The 15,303-nt window shown below is 42.4% G+C and overlaps 2 protein-coding genes across 10 annotated transcripts in view; both read right to left on the bottom strand.

Annotated features, from left to right (window-relative positions):
- The window catches only part of CEMIP (cell migration inducing hyaluronidase 1), a 114,775-nt gene that overhangs the window by 50,122 nt on the left and 49,350 nt on the right, over positions 1 to 15,303 (bottom strand). Inside the window, exons 1-4 of one of the 2 annotated variants that reach the window (XM_030497054.1) lie at positions 8,054 to 8,136; positions 4,623 to 4,730; positions 1,550 to 1,702; positions 739 to 877 (exon numbers count right to left, since the gene is read on the bottom strand). In XM_030497054.1, coding sequence (XP_030352914.1) covers positions 739 to 877; positions 1,550 to 1,702; positions 4,623 to 4,698 — 368 coding nt within the window. In that variant the 5' untranslated portion in view covers positions 4,699 to 4,730; positions 8,054 to 8,136. Of the gene's footprint in view, positions 1 to 738; positions 878 to 1,549; positions 1,703 to 4,622; positions 4,731 to 8,053; positions 8,137 to 15,303 lie in introns of those variants that run through there. The other variant, XM_030497052.1, reaches the window with a different exon arrangement.
- The window catches only part of LOC115612586 (cell surface hyaluronidase-like), a 49,634-nt gene continuing 46,195 nt past the window's right edge, over positions 11,865 to 15,303 (bottom strand). For 5 of the 8 annotated variants that reach the window (XR_003993087.1, XR_003993085.1, XM_030497044.1 and 2 more), the window contains 2 exons: positions 14,290 to 14,399; positions 11,865 to 12,215 (listed from right to left, as the gene is read on the bottom strand). Coding sequence is in view for 5 of the 8 variants with exons in the window: in XM_030497044.1 (XP_030352904.1) it covers positions 11,995 to 12,215; positions 14,290 to 14,399 (331 nt within the window). In the remaining 3 variants the exon portion in view is untranslated. Of the gene's footprint in view, positions 12,216 to 12,267; positions 12,329 to 14,289; positions 14,400 to 15,303 lie in introns of all 8 variants that reach the window. The other 3 variants (XR_003993086.1, XM_030497047.1, XM_030497046.1) reach the window with 2 other exon arrangements.

Below are 15,303 nucleotides of genomic sequence, written 5' to 3'. Positions count from 1 at the left end.
TGTATGTGACAGCCAAGGAACCCCTCTCCTTGTTCTGCTATGGCCCAAGGGGAATAGTGTCATGATTTGCAATGCATTTCTTTCAACTACTGTAAGAATCAGCAACTGCCCACACTGTACAGAAAATAAATTATTTGAAATAATACTAGCAACTACTGGAGATCAGCAGCAATCTGGAATGCCAATTATACATGTTATATTTGTTATACCCAGGTCAGAGGAGGCCTGAAGCCCAGCCTGAACAACACATTTGTGTTTTTGAATGCTGGAGGAAGTTAGGACCCTAACCAGGAGCTAGGAGGGCTAGTGGTTGTTAAGTATGAGTTTGGCATCTTTGAAATTCTGAGAGATCCTGTAGCAATCTGCAAGACATAAATGCATTATCCTTTGTTTCACCACTCTCATGCAGAAAGAAAAGATGTTTAGGAAGGAGAATTTTCAGATTAAAAGAACTACTTGGGTTTTAAGCCCATTCTGGAAAAACAGCTTGAGTGGTGGCAGGGTGCATGCTGATTTCCTGGCATGCCCAATTCTCATAGTAGGATTTGAAAACCAGAACCAAAACTGCATCAATTTTTTACAGGCCATTTAAATTGTTTAAAAATCTACTGAACTTTCCACGAAGCACTGATGATAAGTATATATGAGAAAATATAATTTTAAGGAACATTTTTGTTCCCTGTTGTGGAAGACAGATCCTAGAAAGATCTAAGACAATATTTTATTGTGCATACGTACCGCCCATATAAGATGATAACCACATTGCTTTGGTAAGGGCACATCTCACTGCCAATATATAATTCTCCATCATTTTCAATGAGTATATGTCTAGTACGCAAAATGATAGGCTGCACATCATCTTTAATGACCAGTTTTCCTAAGTAGAAAAGGTTATGACATTGCTTTAACACACAGGAGCTCATCAGAGGTGGTGATACCATTCTGCTAAACTCAGTGCTTGGCTCTCATCTCAATTTTTGAAAACTTCTGCCCATCCTCCCCAAAACAGCTCTCAATAGAAATCTTAAAGACATTACATGTTTTGTATTCGGTCCAATTCTTGAAGAACACAATTAAGATTTGTGTGGAAAAGGTCTCATTCAAAACTGAGACAGAAATTCAGAGTTAAGATGAATAAAAGCTATTCATGCTAGCAGCCACCAGCGACACTATGTCCTTAGAGACAAAGAGGCATATATGTATCTGCCCTGTCCTGAGACCCTGAGAACACAACTATTGCAGTATGATGTTATCGGGACAACAATTCAGTAAAAAAAAATGTTTTTGAAGCAAATCACAGAAGTAGAAGTAATGAGTATACTAAGCTACTTTTCTAAAGAAATGACAGCAAATAAGTTGATTATAATGGCTAAAGAACTGATAGGATCTCAGCTACCACCCACCCTTGTACTGAATTAAAGCTCTGTCTGTCCACTAGCCACCCTGTTCTCAGCAAGAAGCAGGAAACTCTCTCAGCATGAGACAGAGTGATTTAAATAGCCACTGTGGGAAGAACACTTCACCCAGCCTTGCTACTAGCACATTTTACCTCCATCAGTGATGTGGATAGAGTGGACAGTCGCAGAAGAAGAGAGAAGGAGCTTCCTGCCATTACGGATCTCAATGCGGTTTTCTTCATTGTGTCCTGGGTTCCAGTTTTCTAGCTCAGGATCCTTATCAGGACATGTGACATCTGCTTCTGCTGTGTAAAGATGGAAAGTGAAGACAATTACGACTTGCTCAGTGCAAGACAGAAAGCTCCATATCTGGGCATCTTTGCAGTATCATTACAGTACATTCATACATATCATACATACATACGTGTAATACTTATCATACATTCATATATATCATACAGTGTATTTACAGTGCATTCTTGGTACCCCACTTTGGTGACTTCCGGGAACACAGCAATATCTCAGCGCAGCAGAGAACATGTGGGTTGCAACCAAAAGAAAACAAACAACAGTTTAAGCTGCATGATTTGCTGTTTTCTGGAAGAATGGAAAAACCTGCTACCCAATGCAAAGGAGCCTTGCAAGGGATGCAGTCTCCAGAAAACTAGCTAGAAAAGCTGTAACTCAGCCCTTCCTGCAGTGACATTCAGCTCCGTTCATACTATCCAGACACAAAGCCTTTCACAAGCCCAGGGAAGATGTTGATGAAAGGATAAAACAACTATTACCTGTTAAAATGTCCCCCAAATACCTGCAAAGTTTAAAAAGCTTTGTTTAATGTAAAGATGTTAAAATATATTTGCATACTGTGTTTTCACTGGGAAGTAAAAATGCTCAAACTAACAAGAAAACACCAAACACTAAGGAATTGCCAGTCCACCCAGTAACAGAGAGCAACAGGAGTCTCACAAGAAAGACTATGGGTTTGTGAGCTTTTCCAGGCAGAAGCAATAAGGATTCATTTGTATTAGGTTCACACCTCACCAGTATCCACACACAAATGTGATTATGGACTGCCATGACGTGTTAGTCTAAATGGCTCTCATACCAACCCCAAGTCTCATGTTGTAAGTATTTACTTAAGATAAAATATTTCCCTGATACAATCTCACTCGATATGTGAGCCTCACATCTTGCTCTAATCAACAAAACAGCGAGTATGGGAGTCCCATGTGTGATGCATATTTTCTGAGGGTAGAAACCTTTCTAATCCTAGGAAGCTGAGGTCAGTGGGAGTTTGAACAATAAGCCCTTTGCAATCAGAAGGGGTTGGTAGTTCTCACCAGCTCTCCAATTTTTAATCCTTTAAAAACAAAACACCATCGGAAAACTACAGGATCCACAAATTGGAGACAACAGACATGAGATAAACACCTGAACTTCAGCAGGGTTATGTCTCTAGCTCTTAGTATGGTAAATTTGGGTAGGTTTTGCCCAGTAGACACTAATGCATTCAGATAATGGAAAGGACAATGATGTGAATCCATGCAAGGAAACTGTTCCCAGTGCTGGTTTAGTTGACAAGTGCCACTGTGATACTTGAGGGACATCTGTAATTCCACAGTAACAGGAGTAAAATCTATTCACCCACGTTGTCTCTCAGATTCCTCCACCAATTTCATGTCTTAAGAAAACAACAGAATTGGACAAGCCACTTCCTTAATGTCTCCAGAGACCCATTAAATACTATCTACTCAACATAAGCAAGGGAGATTTCACATGGGCAACATATGCCTTGGCTCTCTGCAAGCTTTTCCCATATACATGAATGATCAAATCAGAAAGGGCTAATAATCTACCAGGTAGCAAGTCAAATACTGACAAACATCCAGGACCTGATTTTGATACCACTTGTGCCAGCTGGAAGCTGACAGTATATCAGTAATGTCAGAGGCACTTTTTCTGATTTACATTAATTGAGGAAAATAATGAGTTTCTGGGTTCCTACCAGAAGACACTATTTCAGGCAAGAAATGGAACTTGCACTGTAAGTAGATGTTCAAATATAACTGTAAAACATATAAAAAAAAAAATGAGCTGCTATTCCCATAAGAATAAGGATAATAGAAAAATTTGCACATGATGAGAAGCTAAATAAAACCAGAAGAATTGATTCAAATGTACAGATATAATTTCTCATCTAGATTAAGTGGACAGGCTAAAAGCTTGTTCGTTTTTCCATTTACTTGGCTATACTAGTGTCCAAAAGAGCCTCCTGCAGTCTCAAAAGATTACTTGTGCCCCCCAAATTCATTATTTAGAAACAGAGAGGTAGGCAGCGAAGCCTAAGGGGAAATCAAGAGAAATTTACACTGATGTTTGGGATGACAATCAACAAAAGCCAACACAATCAGAACAAAGGAACCAAATTCCCAATTTCATTAACTAATTTGTACCAGAGAGAAGGAGCCGTGCACATCACCCACCCCCTGCTGCACAAAGGACACTGGACGGCTGAGCATCTTCTGGTCCAGGTACCTTGCCAGCTTGATTGTTACTCTCATTGGCATTTTTTAAATGAGAGCAACTTCTACCCAGCACAAGGGATTAACTGCATGTTTTGCTTCTTGACCATAAGGGCCTGAGCACAGCAATGAAATGTTGCTTCATGCAGCTGCAGTGTATGGGGCAAGACATGGTCTCTTTGTTTTAAAAAATACACCCCCCCCAAATTAGCTGTGTTTTGAGTATGTATATCCAGTTTCCCTTTTCCCCTTTACTTAGGAAAAGGGTTACTTGGCAGAGGCAAAACCCAAGGTGCAGGGATGTCCCACCCCAGAGCTTTTTGCTATCCACCTATGGCCTTGGGCAATGCTGCAAAATGCTCAACTTCATCTCCCACAGCCACAGCTATTAGGACCTGAAGTTTCTTTTGTTATTTCTTTGTGGCACTTTGTTGGATTTGGGTTTAAGAACACGTGGCAGAGTCTGAGGGATTCCTGAGAGTACTTTCACCTGCTCAAAAGTGTCAGTCTTTGCCACTCCAGCTGCCCTCGATAGTGAGTACTGGTACATCAGAAAACTGCTTTCCTCCTGAGTTTTCTCACTCTGTCCTTGATTCTTCTTCTATGAAGAGTGAAAAGCTGCTCTTTCTAAACCAGCAATGTCTTTATTTAAAAATAGTGCTATAAACCATGTCTTTTTCCCCATGGCAGAAAAACTTACCTGTGCTTACAGAAGAGATCACAAACAGAAGAAAAATGACATTTTCAGCCAGATACTTGGAGGTAGGTAGAGCCATTCTTCAGGATGTTTAATTCTCTGGATGGATAGCTGTGAAAAAAGAATAGCAAGAAAATGTCACTTTTTTTTTCCAGCTCATGCAAAAACCATGCACAAAAAAAGGTTATATCCAGCTTTATGCCACTTCCAATCCAATTCAGCTGTATAGTTGAGAACACCTTCACGCCGCTTCAAGACCAGCCCAAGCAGAGCAAGAAACCTCGGGCAGCTCCGCACCCTTTGTTTGCTTTAGGATAAACCCACTTGGGAATCCAAATAGACACTCAGAAAGCAACCACCAGATGTAACCGAAAACGCCTTAGGAATGCAGTATAAACACATCCAGTGTCAAGACTCTCTAGGGCTGCGTATTCACATGTGCAAGAAAGTAATGAAACACAACAGAGGAGGCGTTTGCAGAGTGACAAATTCTCACAAAGTAACCTTCCAATGGCACCTCTCTCCCTCCATAGTCCCCACACATTTTTAGCAATGGTATTTTGTGCACCCCTGAGATAAACTGTACTCACACTTCCAATCTGAAGCATGCAGTTTCTTAGATTTCAGATCCAAGAAAACACTATTTGGTGTGCCAGCCCAGAATTTTCTTGCAAAACCAAAAGCTGTTTTTGAAACCAGTCTACCTAATGTTGTTTTTATTTCCTCAGTAGCCAACCCCCATCAAAAACAAACAAGCAGTGTCATGAAAGTCAAAGTTAGAATTAATGTGATTCTTTCCAGTCTCCAGTGATTGATTCTGCAGCTCTGCCCTGCACTCATGGCAATTTATTGAGGTGTGTTCACACTGAGGCAAGGACACACACTTCTGTATTTATAAGACACTGTTTAAAATTCACGCGTAGTCCTTGGAGCCATTAGGTTTTATCATGTAAACCAGTATCTGAGGAATATCGAAGAAATTTGTTTGTAGCTGTCATGTTATATCACCATGATGAAATAGCATAAATGTAGGCATCACAGCTTTAGCTAGACGCAAAAACAGCGTTTGAAAAAACTCCATGGTGCCCCAATATTTTTAGGATGAAAACCCACACATTTTTCATGTCACTTGTTAATATAAACCAAACAAAAACATGAGAAAAAGATATGCAAGAAACCAGAATTTAATCTGGAGCAAATTTTAGAGTGTGTATATGCAAAACACATGTCTGTACTTTTCATAAAGGTGATACAGCTCGAAGTACAATGATACGTTCAGACCACATGTAATCCAATGATTGTATTAAAAATAGCATTAGAACCAGATTTGTCAAGAAATATTCCAGCAGGAAAATGTTTGCTTGTTTTGGTATAGTGTATTTGACAGCTCTGAGCTCTGGAAATAGCATAGACTGAAGGCTTGGTACAGTCTATCAGGTGCTGAAATGCTGTTACAGAACAGTAGAAAAGAGGAATGCACTTAGTAATGCTATAACTTTAAATGCTATACATTATCAGAGCGCAATACCGTCGCCATGGAATTTGTGCCAGACCCAGGATGCACGTGTCTGACATTTTAACAGCATTAACCATCAACATTTGATAAGGCAGCGTTCTTTTAAAGGAACATTACTGCAGGTACGCCCAAAGTACAGCAGTCACCATTAAAATGTCAAGATTTATTAGGGATTATTGCACAACCTAATCTGCAAACCCAATCACTAGATTCTGCTTTAACTAATAAAGGAAAAACTAAACAAGTGGTAATAGCACAGGATGGTCATTGCAGATAAACAATGTTTCTTATAGCATGGGCACGGCTGTATGTTAGTGTTGCGCAAACCCCGATTCCCACTGATAAGGCATTGATTGTAAAAATACATTCAGCTGATGCAAGTGTAGACAGAAATAAAAAGAAGGGACTGATTTTTTGCCAGTGATGGCACACATTTACTTTGTAGGTAGCAAAGCAATTTCCTTGTTCTGGCCCATTAAAAACTCAGAGGAGCATCTCTGCTCTGTCCAGTTCATGATGTTGTTTCTGACAGCAAACAGGTAGGAAATTAGCTTAAGAAATTTCACAGCTTTTGCTTTCTTTAGAGCCAAGAACTGCACAGTACTTACCATCAGGTTGTGCAAAATGGCTTCTGGTATTACATCGCTGGTTGCTCACTGGGGACTGTTTCCCTGATTACATCCATCCTCATCAGCAGAGATCAAAACAAGTAATCAGACACTGGAAAGTCATGTCATTTTTGGAGGCGTCAGCTGTGTGCCAGGCTCCAGTGTTTTTGTAGTGTCTGATTTGCCACAGTCCAAAGAATATCCTGCTTACTTTGTGATTGAGGGAGGGTGTTTGATTCAGCTCACAGCGAGCCCAGGTTCACTCTGGTGTTAGTATTAACTGGCACTTGGGTTGGAAAGGCTGAAAGCCGACAGGTCAAAGAGGATCCGACTCCTCTGATTCAGCTCTGACTAACACACTACTGGAAAAATTCTGCTTGGGGGATAATCTCAGGAATTTTCCTTCAAAGGCTCTCAATTAAGCATCTTTCCCAAATATTAGACACAAACAGTGACATGTTTGATTTTACTGTTAAATAGAAGAGGAGGAAGAGATAGTGACTCTTTTCATTAATGTCCCCTGCTGGAGAGGACTCTGGAGTGGTTCTCTGCTGCCAGCCAGCCGTGTGTTAGCTCAGCACTCAGAGCCGCGTGGGGATACAGCAATATGCTACCTCTCATTTGAACAGGCGCCACGTGGCTGACTTCAGCTCTGATGTAATCACCAATGTCAACAAACCTCCCTGCAGATTCAGGCACTCTGAGAGCGAAAGGGCCATACAAGTGTCCTCCTAAGTCTATCATCTCCAACATTTCTCAAATACCATCTGTGACTCCTCTCTTGGGTGAGAAAAGCTTTTTCATCTAGCCATTAAAAGCTGCCTGGCAATGGCAAGTGGGACTCATCCCCGGATCTGGCAAGGCAGACTTTCTGAAATGATTCCCAGCTGCTGGATCTTTCCAAAAAGTGAACAATAGCAGCAGACAGTGCTAAAAGTAGATGCAGGAAACCATTAGTTCTCAGTTCGCTGCTACTGCAGGTGTCAGCAGCGATACTGTACTAGAAAGTGCACAGACTCCGCTGCCCTCCCTGCAGTTTTAATGCAGAGCAAACAATCCTGACAGCAAAACAGTCAAGAAATGCTCTGAGGAAACTGGATTGTCCCAAGCATCATCTTGGGGTCACATGGAGACCCCAAATCCCGAGGCCAGAGCAGAGCTCTCCGGGGTGGCAGAATCAGCCATCAAGAAACACACACCAGGCTCCAACCTCAACTTGCCACCCTGCTCACCTCTAAAAAAGTAACTCCCAATACTGGATATTTTAAAGTGCTTTGTCAGACTGGCTTGACACACTTTGGAGGATGTACCTTCAGTGTCTGCTGAAGACAAGGATCCTTTCTGGTACATCTAATGAGGCATAAATGGGAGCATTGACCATCCATTACAAACATGGCAAGGATGGGAGAAGAGCAGTACCTATATGATCTCCCCTTAAAAAGATGTCAAGCAGGAGCAAGAAACCTGATGGCTACTACTGCTGCCACTGCCCACAAAGAGAAACCACAGACCTGTGCAAGGGCAAGGCAGGAGTCCAGAGCCATCCCCAGAGAGGAACAGGAAAAGCTCACATGGAAAAGGTGTCATTTAGCCTGATTTGCACAGGTACTTGAGACAACCTGTGCATAAAATCTGTGTTCCCCAGGGACCATCTTTTCAAGGCAAGATGCTCCAGGGGACCCCAACGGGTCAGTGCCAGAGCTGTGGTGTACCCCTCCTGCTCTGGGTGGGCAAACCTGGACCCTCACACTGCCACAGCAGATGCTGAGGTTTTAGTGGTTTGTTGGCTGGGTCTGAAGCCTTGCCGCAATGTTTCCTCATTCATATGTAAAGAAGCCAACATCAGTTTGGAAGCTGATTCCTAACTGAGAGAGGAGCTGTTTAATTAGCGCCTCTACTACCTTCTTGCTGACATTGCATAGCAGCGACTGTCCTTTCACCCCGCTCAGGGAATTCTGCTTTTTAGCCCCAGCTGGGAAGATGGATTTGAGGAGCACGTTTGCCTTTCTGACCCGAGGAGATACCAGCTCTCGCTACAGCGACATTTCGGTGCAGGGGGAGCCTCCATGCACTCAGCCACAAGCATAGATAAAGCCTTCAGACGGCCTTACACATAAACAGATATATTTCTAGGGATCACTAGTGAAAATGCTCTCCCAGTCCCTGCACATGACAGCAGTGTGGCCTCTTGATTTTGTTCTTGCCACCCAGCCATTAGCTGCTCTTTTTTACTAGCAAGTAGAGGAGGGTTAAACCCAGGAACAGACTTCTCAATGAAATCAATACTGGAGTCAAAAGCAGCACTCTGACTTTTCTCCCAGTGAACCTTGGTTTCTTGTAAATTTATCTAATATCTTTCCCTGCAAAGAAGAAAGTTCTGCTCACGTATTCTGTATATAAACATCACTGCAAGTTCCTCGATTCCTGATGTCCACAAAAACAGATTCTGAAAGAGGAGCAGGAGTTAGAGGAAATTTTTACAATGAATAAATTGAAGAAAACTAAGGTGTTTGCAAAGTTGTTGTGATATTGGCACACTATTTTGAGACAGAATTAAAAGACAGGGAAAAAGAGTTATTTTAAAGCTATGCTTTTTTCAGATTTAACTTTTGGAGTTTTTGGCAGGGGCTTACAGACCTGGAAAAGGAAAGGAAGCGATTTTTGGCTCAGCTAAAACAAAATCATTTGCAATTCACATCACTCCACCCATCCGAGGCTGACTGACTCACAGTTTCACATGCTTTCGAAGTGCTCAGCATTTCACTGAATTAAACCCTCATCCACCACATGAAGTTTTCAAAGCATCAAAGTGGTGGGAAGCTGAGACCCACCAGCTGAGGTTCAGGGTACGCTGACTTTGCTGTTCCTGCTCACAGTAACTCCATGTATAGCCAAGCTAATGCTTTCAGGGGGTGCCAGAGCTCCTGTGTCCCCACTGCAGAAATGCTCTCGGGGTAACCAGGACACACATATATCCTGCATGCATTAGATGTACTGAACATGCCTGGGTTAACTGCAGGTCCATGTGGACAAACACAGTCCATGGGGATCCTCCTGCTCAGGATATCCAATGAACACAAAGCCCATGCGACACTTACCCCCACAGCTTCACCCACACAGACTTCTGGTGCATGACAGGTTAGTGATAGACTTTGAAAACATGGTCTTGAATGTCCCAAGGGTCCGTGGAGGAACTGTACCCTCTGCAGAGCGTCCCTGGTTTTGAAGCCTTTTTTCCCTCCCAAGGAAAGGAAACTGTGTGCAGTGGCTGAAGATGATCACAGCATCCTGAATCCTCTTCAAACTGCTGCTTTTAACTACCCAAATAACTGCATCAGGATGTAAATATTTTTCTTCTTGCTTTTGTGGTACTTTACTGTTTGCATCTGGCTCGCCACGGCGCCACGCCTTCCTCTCCAGGACATTTGCCATTTGCTCTCCTTCTGAGGCAGGAGGAGGAATAGAGATTTTTCAGACATGTAGGCACATTCCTTCCTTCACCAGGCTCTTCCTTTGCCAATTGTTTAGTCTCAGCCTGGGGTTAGAACTCTGCAAAGTTCTATTGGGATCCAGGGTCTGGACCTGTCACAGATTATCAAATAAATCTCCAAGAGGCTGAAAGCTTGCTCTGTAAGTACTTGTTCCAATGTTGGGGTTATGCTCACAAGCCAAAAACATCTTGCTTCTCTTCCCCGCACAGCCTCAGAAATCATGGCAATTAGGTACTAACAGGAGTTCAAAAGGACTTCAGGGAGCTCCATAGAGGGTCAGCATGAGCCGCTCAGGCTCTTATACCACTTCTCATCTCCACAGAGTACATCAGTCCCTATCGCTGCCCATGGGGGCCAGCACAGGCCCATGATGTCCTGTGCATCACCCTTTATCTTACCTTTACTGAGCAGCATCGGTGATTTCCTCACACTTTCTAGCAAGCCAGGAATCCCCTGGCCAGACCAAACTCACACCTCTCCTACCTGGTGTGGGGATGGAGCCACGGTCTCCTTCTCTGCCTGTAAACTTTCCAGGTGTCCTCTCACCCCACATCCAAGGACCACTGGGCGGTACATGTCTGATGGAGGCAAGCGTCCCAGCCAAGGAGTTCAGTCCCCTCTCAGAGGCACAATATCAGCTGGCCCGTGTGCGGATGCCAGAGCGACTAACTCACCAGGGAGCAAAAGTCTGGCCAACAAAATACTAACCTTTCCCTGTAGCAACTTGTTTGGCCATTTCTGAGAACTTCAAAGAAACGACAGGACATAGTAACAAAGCCTTCACCTACCTGTTTGAGTAACCCGTGTGGCAAAGACATGGATAGTCTGAAATTGCCTGCCCCTTCACTGCTGTCACCAAGTAACATCATGTTCAAACCAAAACGCATCATCATTTCCAGGTAAATTTGTACTTAAACTGTCAGTGAGGTCATCAGCTGTTTCTCAGTTTGCATACAAAGCTCTATTTTTGTCTTTACTTCATAAAGCAGCAGCATAAACAAAAAATCAAAGAGAATTAACCTCTACTACTGGCAGTATTTCATTCCTCAATGGGAGCAGAAAGTCAATACGAGCATTGTCTGAAAGGAGCACAAGACTTAACCCTATGCAGCACATACATACTTTATCCTGGGTTTTATTCATGTAGGTCTTTAATTAAATGTTCACATCAGTTGGACAAACATCATTTCACCAGTCATTAGCTACAGACAGAAACACATTTATAATTCCTCGGCGCACCCTATTTATTCACTTCAATTAGAAGATATTACCGTAAGATCACTGCATGCTCACCAAGCAGATGTTACTCAGTTCACCTAAGATGCCATGGCAGATGGACACTTAGGTGTTTTAAAAGCAGACATTAACGGAGGGAAAACAGGAGTGAAGGGAGAATTCCCTACCTCTGGTGAAGTTCATCTGTTTCCCTGGATGTTGCTAAAGCTTCCACGCCAAATCCAATTTACAGTCTCTGTGATACTGGAGAGCAGGCTCTTGCCTTTTAAACTTACCTTTTGATACCAAATCATAGATATGTTGAAACACTTCTCCTTGGGAAGGGCAGCCCACAGGCTTTTCCTGTTCTGCCCTGTGAGGCACTGTTTGGAAAATAAAGCTCTACCACAGCGGGAAAGATGAGACTATATTTATTAGTTATAATATATACAAGTGAACACCATTGGTTTGGTACAATCCCATGAAAACAAGAGCAGCTTTGGTGGCAGCAGCAGGCTTTGCCTGGCTGGTGTTCCCCAGTGATGCTAATCCTGGGATGCTGCGGCCTCTGTAGAGATGTGCTCCAAGCGAGTCTGAGAAAAAGCAAATTTTAGCGACTCATCAGCGTTAGCTGGACATTGATATTCTTTCAGCTTCAAGGGAACATAATGCTGTAAAGAAGCAGCTTTACGATAACCAGCATGATTAAGGACTTTAATCCAGGAGGGTTTGGCTTGTCCTTTATAGCCAAGCATGGCAAAACTCCCTGAAAAACAGACACAAAGATTGTGATTCTCTGGGTAGGTTCGTTCACTTACTAGCAGCACAGCACAGGCTCCCTCCACACAGGATGGGAACTTCTCAGGCCTTCTTTTTTTCCTGGATTAAAATAACAAAACATTTAGGAGAGAAAAAGGGCGATGAAAGAGGGAATGAGCCTCACTGAAGCCACAACCTCACTGCATAATTTATTTCAATAAGCTAAGATGGGTTCCCAAATGTCAGTTGGCAAGAATATTGCTTTACTCTTTATTTTTAAATGACTGGTACTTTTTCATATTTCACTACCTGAAAATGGTTAGGCATTTTGAATCCTTCTTTTATTGGTTTACATCAGTTTCTTCCTGTTATGCCTAAACTATCCCCCATGTCGCCTCTGCTCTGGTCCTCTGCTGTCACAAAGTACAAAGGCATTATGTATTCTTCTATTTTAATAATAATGTCCTGTGTTTATATAATGTTTTTCATTGCAAAGACTCCCAAGGCTATTTGCAGCTGGTTGGATTGAGACTATTCCTCTAAACACTTCTAATTTAAATAAAGTTTTGCAAAACCAGGCAACAAGACCCTAAATCCTGATCCTGCTGGGGTCAAGTGGATTGGGGGTTTTTTTGCATTATCCTTGGCAGAAGCAATATGCACTTGGGAGAAATGCTCCATCCTGCCCTGGAACGCAGTCCCCCCAGCGCGGATCAGTCCTGCATGCAATTGCTTTTGGAGCTGTGAAGTCAAATAGTGTGCATACCTGAATCAGCAGGAGAAAGCTCATGAAGCAGAATGTAATTAGTCAGACTGGAAATAAGGGCAAGACACATGGGTGAACACCCTTGCCCTTAGGAAAAACAAAACAGGGGCTGCACGTGACCAGCCAGCAGCAGAGGCACCAGCGTGCTGCCAACGTGTCAGAGCAAGGAGGTAGCCACCAACTAGCATGTCCCCGGGAGGGCGGTGGTCCTGCTTGCTGCTTTTTGTGTCCCAGGAACATTCAGGGCTGGAGGCTGAACCGGGCTCCCAAAATGACTTGGAAGTGCTGTGCCCATGTGAGCAGCAAAGGCGGTTCAGGGAACAAAGTTTGACAAAACAAACAAGATTGGTTTTTAATCAAAAAATTCCTTTCAAAAGTATTCAGAGCTTTGATGAAAGAATGAAGCAATGAGGTTACAGGACAAAAACAAAAAAAGGAGAAAACCTCAAAATTTTGCCTTTAAAAGGATGAAAGAAAAAGCAGCTTTTTGGGAATCAAACAGGCACCAAAGTGAAATCACTGTCTCTGCTTTAAAGACTACGCTGTCCTCCCCCAGAATGCTCATAGCGATGAACTTTGAAACTTGAACCAGAAATCGATATAAATTTCAGTAAAGCAGTAGGGGAAAAAAAACCTCCCCAAAGCCCCAAGAAAAAAAAAAGAAGCTGGAAATATGCGAATTCTCCAGCTGATCTCTGCTTGAGAGATTGCAAATTGAATCTGAATCAAGCTGGCTGGTTGTTTTCTTGATTTCCTTATCACTCAAATTATTTATCCAAACCTGGACTCAATAGCCCCCAGTCTTCCAGTAGGAAACCCAGCATGGATTTCCTGGGCTAATGATACCAGTGTATTTCTTGCAGCAACCCAAGGTGAAACTGCAATAAGAACTTTCCAAAACTGATGATTTCACCTTCCTTCTATTAAAAAAAAAGCTCCCATTTCACTTCAGGCCATTTTCTTTCTCATCAATCTTTCAGTTTATGATTGTTTTTTCTTGCAAAGCAGCTGAATTTTAGAGCTCGAATCTTTATCAAATGATTCTTTTTTCTTTTTCTGGTTAGAAAAACAAGTTCCCTTTAGGATGAAAAATTTGCAGCATGCAGCTTCTCACTGGTGACGTAGAGTCAAAACCCTGAAATAACTCTCCTACTTCTCACCATCCCTAAGCCAAGAGGTTTTTACTAGGTTACAGCTGGGATATTGTGCTAGGAAGTCTATCAATAAGCAGTATATAAGGATGTGTACAGTTTTGGTAGGGAAACACACTGGTAGTTATTAAGCAAAAGAAACATGGTAGAATAAATACATTTACCTTCCTTATGGAAGACAATAGGCTTTGCTGAACCTAACCTGGTAAAAATAGTCATTTCAGAGCTCCCCATCACATCTGCAATATCTCTAGAGCACACGAGAACAAGTGATCTGAAAAGAAGGACAGTAATTACCACATGATTGCAAAATATTATTTCATTAAGAATCTGCAAGACCTTTAAGCTCCAATTCAGAAAACTACTTAAGAGCTTGCTTAACTTTAAGAACATGTTTAAATCCCTCTGATTTCGATCCCTCGTAAGCTTTCCTAACTTTAAGCCTCTGTTTAAATGTTCCTGAATTAAACCTGTGCTTCTCATGGAATCAAAACAAGCACAAGTGACTCTTTGCAAGTGCATTCCTTTATGGGAGAGGGACACTCAGCAGCAGAAGAAATTCAGTTGCTGTGCAGTCCTCAGACTCTGAAACCATCTGTATTCTGGGTCTGGTTTTCAATCAAGCTTCCATCCAGCTTTGGTCCTCACAGATGTGCTGTCAGCCCCCAGTGAATTGTACCTGCAATGAATTACTGGCACAACTGGTTGCATTTAGCCGAATGCCTAGACTTGCAAAATACACATCCTACCAGAAAATCAAAGCGAATGTACAGGCATCATATGGATATATGTCACTTCACGCATGTTTGATACATGTACATACTCATGTGCATAAATACAGATGTAATAACTCAGGAGTCTTCAAATCTTTGGTCATGAACTGCTCAGAACTGTTTTGGGCTGTAAGTCTGTTTTCTGGTTATTTGACCTGCTTCTGCAAGCAGCCAAGAATTTATCTATAAATCTCTGTTGTTCCATGTTTATGTGGCAACACATAAAACCACAAGGAATGTGGGACAGACACAAGCGGAGATGATCCAGACCATTGCCAGGACACATGCAAGGTAACAGAGCCTGCAGGCAGGCAGGTCTATTCATTGGCTCACCCAAGAAAAGTCCTATTGGAAAATCTGGCACACCTATGATTTTCATCTGTCACAAGAGGCAAAAACAATCAG

The sequence above is a fragment of the Strigops habroptila genome, chromosome 9, assembly GCF_004027225.2.
Source record: "Strigops habroptila isolate Jane chromosome 9, bStrHab1.2.pri, whole genome shotgun sequence".
Taxonomy (NCBI): domain Eukaryota; kingdom Metazoa; phylum Chordata; class Aves; order Psittaciformes; family Psittacidae; genus Strigops; species Strigops habroptila.
The sequence above is the reverse complement of the archived record's forward strand: the minus strand, read 5'-3'. Positions and strand labels throughout refer to the sequence as shown.